General features: G+C 39.7%; 1 protein-coding gene across 1 annotated transcript in view; it reads right to left on the reverse strand.

Annotated features, from left to right (window-relative positions):
- ATP11C (ATPase, class VI, type 11C) overlaps positions 1-6882 on the reverse strand; it is a 130762-nt gene extending 123880 nt beyond the window's left edge. Inside the window, exon 1 of the mRNA XM_014528816.1 lies at positions 6841-6882. Within this exon, the coding sequence (XP_014384302.1) occupies positions 6841-6882 (42 nt within the window). The remainder of the gene's footprint in view (positions 1-6840) is intronic.
- Positions 6883-9843: the final 2961 nt, after the last annotated feature.

The following is a 9843-nucleotide window of genomic DNA, read 5'->3' on the forward strand; positions in this document are numbered from 1 at the left end:
GCCTAGGGCAGTGATGGCGAACCTATGACACGTGTGTCAGAGGTGACACGTGAACTCATTTTTTTGGTTGATTTTTCTTTGTTAAATGGCATTTAAATATATAAAATAAATATCAAAAATATAAATCTTTGTTTTACTATGGTTGCAAATATCAAAAAATTTCTATATGTGACAAGGCACCAGAGTTAAGTTAGGGTTTTTCAAAATGCTGACACGCCGAGCTCAAAAGGTTCGCCATCACTGGCCTAGGGCCACCCAGCAGGAGCTACAGAGAGACCTGCAGATTCCTCCTCTTTGTATCAGGTTTGGAAGTACCCAGACGAGGCCCACCTGTGAAGCAAGGCAGGCTGGTGCCAGCCTTGGGCCTTTTATTGATAGGTTTAGGGCTCCCTGACCCAGCTGCAGCTTGTTTGACAGAGTTTTAGCCTGAGAAAGGACAGACCATTCATATGCAAACGCCACTGGGCACAGCTTGGGTGGGGCTGTAAATTGGGTGGGGCAGGGTCTCAGGGAATCACCAGGGTGGAGCAAACAGAAATGGCTCTCAGTCAGCCCTGCACAGGGGAGGTCCCAGCACAGGAACAATGACTGCTGCGAGCACCTTCTTCTGGAAGAAAACCACCCCCCGAGTTCCTGCCCCAATGCCAGACAATCCAGTTTCTCCCCGTATGTGTCTGGGTCCCCGAGAGCCTTACCCTGGCACTGGAGCTCAGAGGAAGTGGGGGCTTGTAAATTCAGTTCGTGGTGCTGGCCTTTTAAGAGGAGCAGCTGTGTCTCCAGCAGCCTCTGTATCACTTAGCCCCAATCTGCACTGGTTTTTACAGTCCGTAGTTCTTACTGCCCATAGAGACTTCTTTCCCCAGCTCTGGGACCCTGGGATGGGCATCTGGTGTGGGGCTGGGACTCCTTGCTCCTCCAGGCGGCCTCTGCAGAGATGATCTCCCTCCCGATTAAAAAAGCTGCATACCCAGGTGCCGGACCAGCCCGTTCGGCGCCTCTGCACCTCCTACCGGTTTCAATGTGCTTTCTTCTATACTTCTTTCGTTGTAGTACGTATTTCCACTCAGCCAGCTTTCTGGTGGTTCTGGATGATGGTTGTTCTGTATTTTAGTTGTAATTTTGATGTGGTTGTAGAAGGCAACAAGTACAGGCGTTTAACTATACGAGCATCTTGGTTCTCTAACCTGAGAAGTTCATCCTGGGGCTTCACTTTCTTTGTTAACAGTATTTCTCCTGAGAGCCTGACAATATGCACACAAAGTTAACTGGAGATGAAGTGAACACACATGTCTACGAGGCCTCAGAAGTTACTTTTCACTTTCACTACCCATATCTACATACCACCTTGCATTCCAAACACTTAACAAAGTTTATAAATCTAAATTAGGAGATACATAACTTGTATGGATAGGAACCGTGAGGCTGACTCACAATCTAGCTAAACATTTCTCATGCAAATGTTCAAAACACACATGCACATAGAAAGCAAGTATAAAAAGGCCCCAGGACCTCAAAGCCCAACCTGGCTGAAAAGAGAACAGAATAAAATACTGATTGCCAACATCAGAGGCCTGAGGGAAAGATGAAACCGTCTGCATACCAACATGGGAAAATTTGCTAACACATTGCATGCTAAATTGCTACAGATTAACAAGCAATTTGTACTAACCCCTGTGATATATGTAAAGTTTGCCAGAATATGGGAAGATAGCCAATTGTGGCTTGCAAGTTTGTGTAGGGAAGTGGCAAAGGATGCACTAGAAGACTAGATTCCTTAAGACTTCAAAGCAGCACTCTGGTGGCCTGACCTCCATTATGGCATTTTACATCTTTTTTGTTACTCTTCCTAAAAGACCTGATTTGCCTTGGTAACTTTTGATTTTAAAGTATCATTACTTTAAAATATTAGTATCTTGCACACACAACATTTTCTCATTTTGTCACATTCTTTTCTAATCCACGCTTATAATAAGTAGACTATGATAAGAAGTGGGGCTAAAAAAAATCAAACTTCTGGGGAAAGTTCACATGAACTTTTTGTTCTAGGCAGGTAAATACTATAAGAGGAAAAGATATAATCTAGGTATTCACTATGACACACAGTGCTCCGCCGACCCCCACTGTGAGAGTATGACCGTAATATTGTACATTGAAGCTTCAAAAATGTGTGCCTATATATAGCGCCTAAGCAAGATTTCTTTGTGGAGACATCCCTTAGGGCTGGAAGATATTCCTCATTTTTGAGATATCTCATAGGTAAGATTTATCTCAGCAGCCAACAGTAATACATAACAATGCAAGGAAAAGAACCAGTGGATATTATGGCCAAAAGATGCCTTTACCAATATCATTACCTCGAAGAATCAAATTTTCATCCAAAAATCACTTTCTAGGTCATCAGATAATTTTTATTACAGAGATAAACCCTGGCTAGAGCTAAAAATATATACGTATATTGCAAAACAGGTGTCTGATGTCCTGAACAGGGTTTTATCTGCCATTTCAGTGATAGCATCATTATAAAAATGACAATAAGTTTCCTAGAAAGGTCTAACAGTTCAAATACATGCTGGAGCATGTTAGTGAAACCAATGAATACATTTTTCCTGGTACTGTGTTAAATATCATACAGAAAGAAACTTCCTAGAAAAAAATGTCAAAGCCGTAAATGTGCCCTAACTGGTTGGCTCAGTGGACAGAGAGTCAGCCTGTGGACTGAATGGTCCCAGGTTTGATTCCGGCCAAGGACATGTACCTTGGTTTCGGGTACATCCCCAGTAGGGGGTGTGCAGGAGGTAGCTGATCGATGTTTCTCTCTCAATCAATGTTTCTAACTCTCTATCCCTCTCCTTTCCTCTCTGTAAAAAAATCAATAATATATATATATTTTTAAAAGCCGTAAATGTAATTAATTTAAATAGTAAATCCAGGATATATTTATTTACTTTTAGCACCCCAACCCCAATGGAAAAAGTAGGTAAAAAAAAAAAAAGTTTCCACTGTGAAGCATGGCTGAGTTGAATAAGCAAAGAAAACAAAGGGGAGGGGCTCTGAGCTGTGACTCTAGCCCTCAAAATTCTAGCCACTTCAGTGAAGCATTTCTAGCTTTCCATTCAACAACAATATCATGGCCAACTTCCTGTCTCTCAAATGACAATGTCTTAAAGAATTGTCTGTTCTTGAAAGAAAGGTATCCTTTTTAGGCTTTTTTAGGGCAAGGTTTGGAGAGAACAGGAAAAGCGTTATTATTGGGAATCATTGTCACACATGACTTAGTTAAGCCTCTATTTCCTTAATAGTAAAATAAGGTGGTGTAACAAACTACTTACAGTAAGATTAACAACATCTAGAGATCACTTTAAAGGGCTCTAAAGGCTATTCATGTGAGATGAGGTTTTAACTAACTATACGATTATTAAAACTTTAGGAACGCCCAACCGGCATGGCTCAGCGGTTGAGTGTAAACCTATGAACCAGGAGGTCATGGTTTGATTCCCAGTCAGGGCACATGCCCAGGTTGCAGACTCAATCCCCAGTGGGGGGCATTCAGAAGGCAGCCAATCAATGAGTCTCTCATCATTAATGTTTCTATCTCTCCCTTACTCTCTGAAATCAATAAAAATATATTTTAAAAAAATCAACTTCAGGAACTAGGCTGGCACAGAACTAGGAAATAGCCTCAACATAATTCAGATGTAAATGTTTTATTTAAAACAATAAAGTTTCTGACTCTACAGAAGAGCTAAAATAGGCAATTCTGCAGTCATCCCTGTACAAAGGGGCAGGGTGAGTTATGGCCCAATGGCAGAGTACTTGGTGTTTAAAACGGCATTCCTTAGTGTGCACAAAGAGGACTAGAGCTGGTCAGGGAGGTGGCATGTTTGACCTCATGTGAGGGCATGTTTGACCTCCTGTGAGGGCCATTCAAGGACTCCCTTGGATCCTTTAAGCCATATTATAAGCCATTAGTTCATTGGAACTTTTGATCTGACACCATGGGAGTAAAATGAGAAATACATTTCTTCCTTTGTGGCAGAGCACATGGTAACTTGGGAACTGCACTGGAACTACTGACATTGTCTCTAAATCTTCCTTCTCGATGCCCAAAACTTTGGATTCAAAGCTCCTGTGCATTATAAAGATTGGGTACTGCTATAAATTTAACAGGTTATCTATCTGTAATTATTCCTAAAACATGCCTACAAGAGACATTGAAAATTAGCAGTATGCTTGAAGTATAACTTTCAGTATATTGAAGCATAGAAGGAAGAGCAACTTCAAATATTTGATTTATACATGACTTCATGGCATTATTATGGCTTGTGTATAAAAAATGTTTGGCTTTTGAAATTTTAATATCTTTGAGTACTGCTAACTTGGAATTCCAAAGTAAGATGGACTGGCAAGAATATAACAATGCTTCCTAAACTGCATTACATGCAACAAGTTGATAATGATATTCCTTAGCAAAGTGAGAAGGCTCTTCTTATAATCCCTCCTCCTGGTTATTCATAATGCATATTCATATAATAAAAGCTGTAAAAAGTCTTTATCTTTGGTCAGCATTTGCCATAGAAATCCCCCTCCCTGAAGATCCAATGACATCATGTTCTGTATGACACAATTTGGGCACTGCTACTCTAATATATTTTTTATTTTTTCACAGTCAGCTATCCTGGCAAAGCATTCAAGGGTATGAGATGAGATAACTGTTAAATTTGTGACAATGTCTCTCCCTGTATGCCAAAAATAGATAAGAAAAATTAAGTGTCTGGCCATGATCCCATGTGAGTGTGCTCTTGCTTCTAAGTTTAATTACGAGAGGCAAACCAGGAGATCTTGGTTCTAATTCCCTCTACTACTAAATGGACTGTGTGTGTCTTGGGAGAAGTCCCATATTAATTTCCTTGCAGGTAACTAAAGGAAAGCTTAACTGAATAATCTGATCAAGAGGATGCAGAGGAATTGGGTCCAGATCTTCTAGCAATAAAACTTGAAATGTGATTTTGGATAAGTGCCATTTGCCACCTTTTTCTGCCTGGATCAAAAAAACAAAAAACACAAAAAAAAACACCAAAAAACACAAACAAACAAAAAACTTTCCAAGCGCAGGGAAGAGATACTTAAGGATGAAGAATAACTTACAAACCAGTATACAATGAGAAGATAGTACTGTATATTCAGGATGAAATTTATTCATAGACTTCGAAGTAGAGGAATGAGCAATAAAGGAAACACAAGTCACAAAGACCAGGGAAAGGCTCATGTGCCTTCAGGGTACTAATTTGGATACACTAGAAGGTATATTGGCTCTTTCAGGCTTTAAACATGCCCATTTAAAGCACCATAGTCAAATTTATTTAATGGTAACCTTTAGATGTGAAAAAAAATAATGCCTTCTCAAATGTGGCTATTATCCAAGGTCAATAGTTTATTGCTCTAATAAAACAGAATTAAATTTATGTCCCCGCACACAAGATACAAACAACTTCAAGTTAAAACAGGTTAAGATGAACTATCATAAGGGCAATTAAAAAAATAATGAACCACATAAAATTACAAGTTTTACTTGAACAAAAGATTTTTGCTATAAAATGAAACACAGGAAAAAAAAAACACCTTAACTTTTATTACAGCACACACATTCAAAATGTATGACTTTTCTTCTTTAAAAAATATATTTTTATTGATTTCAGAGAGGAAGGGAGAGGGCAGATAGAAACATCAATGATGAGAGAGAATCATTGATGGGTTGCCTCCCGAACAGTCCCCTACTGGGGATGGAGCCCGCAACCCGGGCATGTGCCCCCGACCGGAATCGAACCCGGGACCCTTCAGTCCGAAGGCCCGATGCTCTATCCACTGAGCCAAACCAGCTAGGCCAAAATATATGACTTTTCAAAAACAAACCTTATTCACACTAAAGGTCATACCACCTGCAAGCCAAAGGATTTTTTTTAACCAAATAGAACAAATAGAAGTTTGAGGCTCTGTTCAAGTATATGATTAAAAATAGCAATGGGATATTTCCAAAGCACAGATAGGGGTTATCTAGAACAATTGTAAGAATTTACAGCTGACATTAAAAATATCTGGCAAGCTTTGAAGGGGAAAAATTTTTCAGCTAAATCATGAAACAGCATAGTGGTTGTAGCATTAAGTAACTGTTGCTCCATGGAACACAAGCAGATTAGTTATGATCAGTACTTGATAATTAAATGTTCACAAAGACTCAATTCTTCTGACTGCAATGCATTTATTCTCCTTCACATTATTATAAAAGGCATGTGTGTCTACAAATGTGTTAACACATTTCTACGTCCATTATTACTCTACTTTGTAAACTCAGATATGATATAAACCTTCTAAACATTGAGAAACAGAAAATAACGAATGATAGCATTAGTTAAGGGTGGAAAAATGGCAGAACCCAGCATATACAGATGGTTTTCAAAGGCTGGAAATTTAGGTGTTAGATTAGTCCTTTAGACCTCATCTTTGATCGTAAAAATGGTAGAAAAGAGGAAATAGTGGGATTATCCTAATAGTGCAAGCCTTTCTTAGAAGGCAATGTACTAGAATGATGGTAAATATAGATCTAAATGGATTTAGAATCCAATTCAGTCCAGTGTGCATTTCAGCTTCACTACAATTTTTCATAATGTTGAACAACAATGCGATGAGGTATCAAAGAATGAAATATTCACTGCAAATAAAGGGAGGTTCATTCATGCATTTTATTTATTTTTCTTAATTTATTTTTTATTAAAATTCTTTAATGTTGGCATTATTGCAGGTGTCCACCTCCCCCGCCCCCGACCTTGACCCACCTCCACTCACCTGTGCCTCCCCTCCCTTGGTCTTCACCACACTATTGTCCATGTCCATGGGGTATGCATATATGTTCTTTAGTTAATCCCTTCACCTTCTTCATCCAGTCAACCCATCAGTTTGTCCCATGTATCCATGTTTCTAGTTCCACTGTGTTTGTCAATTTGTTTTGTTCACTGGATTCCACATATTAGTGAAATCATATGATATTTGTCATTCTCTGACTGGTTTATTTCACTAAGCATAATACTCTCCAGGTCCATCCATACTGTTACAAAGGATAAGAGATCCTCCTGTTTTATTGCTGCATAGTATTCCGTTGTGTAAATGTACCAGAGCTTTTTTATCCACTCATCTGCTGATGTGCACTTGGGTGGTTTCCAGATCTTGGCTATTGTGTAAATAATGCTGCTATGAACATAGGGGTGCATATATTCTTTCTGACTGGCATTTTAAAGGTAACAGCCTTCTAGGACAGCTAGAATCTTTAAAAAGATATAGGAAATAAAAAGTGTTGGTGGGGACATCTTGGGAAGTAACTGGAATACTCGTTCATTGATGGTAGAAATATAAAATATTTCAGCTTCTGTGGAAAAGTTTGGCGGGTCATCAAAAAGCAAAACAAGGAATTACTATATGAACTAGGAATTTTACTCCTACATATACACCTCAAAGAACTTGTAGCAGATGCTCAAACAAAACCTTGTTCATTAATTGTTCATAACAACACTATTTAGACAAGTCAAAAGGTGGAGACAACCCTAATATCCACCAACAGATGAATAAACAAAATATGATGTATCCATACAATGGAATATTATTGAGGCATCCAAAAAATGAAGTACTGATAATGTTTTTGAAATGAATAAACCTCAAAAACATAACATTAAGAGAGAAGCCAGCCCTGTCTACATGTCTCAGGTGGTTGGAGCATTGCCCCATACACCAAAAAGATTGTGGTTCAATTCCCCATCAGGGCACATACTTAGGTTACACATTTGACCCCAGGTTGGGGAGCATACGTGAGGCAACCAATCAATGTTTCTCTCTCTCTCTCTCTCTCTCTCTCTCTCTCTCTCTCTTTCTTTCTCTTCCTTTCTCTCAAATCAATAAAACATATCCTCAGGTAAAGATTAAAACAGAGAGAAAGAGAGAGAGGCCATACACAAAAGGTCACATATTGTTTGATTCCATTTATATGAAATATTCAAAATAGCTAATTTCATAAAAACAGAAAGCAGATTGGTGATTGCCAGAAGATGGGGGAGGGGAAATAAGTATGGTGTTTTATTTTGGGTTGATAAAAATGTTATGGAATGGGATAGAGTTGGTAGTTTCACAACCAACTGAATTCAGCTTTTCAAAAAGCCATCACCCCAAGTCTCCCAAAATGCTCCTCAAACATTCTTGCCAACATTTACACAAAGAAATCTTTTGTGAATTCCTTGACTTTGCAGAAAGTGGTTTTTTTTTTAACCTTCTGATTTATTTCAGTAAAAACAAGGCAGTGATTATGACAATAACTCTTCATAGTCTACTGACACGTTAGCTCATTAAACATAATTTAATATGACTAGCTATTGTGATGCCTCGTTAATTGATTTATACACACTTCAGACAATTTTTTTTTCCTGAGTAGCATTCAGATTCATCATTTCCAGTTGATTAAAAAGTTGATTTAAAAGGGTGGTTATGGTCATTTCTATTTTAAAAAAAAGTCAGGCATTAGGCCAGGAATATAATCCTCAATGTAATATTATTCTGTGAAGGAAATCAGATTAGAGTTATATTTCTTTGACTTCCACGAACATAACCTGCCATTATACACAAGGACAAGTTGTAAAAGATTTTCAGGAGGGCCTATCACATAGCCAGTGTACACTATGGAACAGAAGCTAGGACAAAGACCAACATAATTCAAATCAGCCAGTCATGCACTGTTCTCTTTTCAAGTCCACCTCATTTAATAATCGTAAACTGGGGCATGGTGTTTTTCACAGCATTGATTGCTCTTCAAGCAGAGCAGAGAGAAATATCACTGAACTATAGAAAGTCCAAACCAAAAAGATTCTGTTAAAGCTGTCAAAAGACATTTATACATTATAACATTACTAGAGGCCCAATGCACGAATTTGTGCATGGGTGGGGTCCGGCTGGCCCGCCCCGATCAGGGTGGTGAGGACCCATCAGTGGCAGGGCTAGACGGGAGGAGGGGTCACGGGTGGTTGGCCGGCCGGCCCCACCCCCTAGTCGAACTCCCGGTCGAGGGGACAATTTGCATATTAGCCTTTTATTATATAGGACTAGTGGCCCGGTGCATGAAATTTGTGCAGGGGGGGGGTCCCTCAGCCCGGCCTGCACCCTCTCCAATTTGGAACCCCTCAGGGGATGTCCGACTGCCTGTGGGATCAGGCCTAAACCAGCAGTCAGACATTCCTCTTGCAATCCGGGACCACTGGCTCCTAACCGCTCACCTGCCTGCCTGCCCAATCTCCCAAAACCACTCTGCCTGCCGGCCTGCTCGGCTCCAACTGCCCCCCGTGCCGGCCTGATTGCCCCCAATTGCCCCCCCTTGCTGGCCTGCTCGCCCCCAACTGCCTCCCCTTGCTGGTCCAGTGAGGTTGTGCAGGAGGCAGCCAATCAATGATTCTCTCTCATCATTGATGTTTCTCTCTCTTTCTCTCCATCGTCCTTCCTCTCTGAAATCAATAAAATAGATATTTAAAAAAATAACATATCAATGATTACCAGATATTTATTTGTACACATATTTGACAATGCAATTAGTAATAAAGCTTGCACAAAGGGTTTACTAATAAATTAGTAAGAAATAGCATGTAATCAGCACCACTATTTCTTAGATCATAGCTTCTAGTCTTAAAGAACACTATTGGAGTGCAGTTAAGAGGGTATGGAATTTAAAACCTAAAACACAGCCTTGGCTGGTTAGCTCAGTTGGTTAGAGCATTGTCCCCATATGCCAAGGTTGTGGGTTTGATCTCGTCAGGATAC

The sequence above is a fragment of the Myotis brandtii genome, unplaced genomic scaffold (assembly GCF_000412655.1).
Source record: "Myotis brandtii unplaced genomic scaffold, ASM41265v1 scaffold654, whole genome shotgun sequence".
NCBI classification, from domain to species: domain Eukaryota; kingdom Metazoa; phylum Chordata; class Mammalia; order Chiroptera; family Vespertilionidae; genus Myotis; species Myotis brandtii.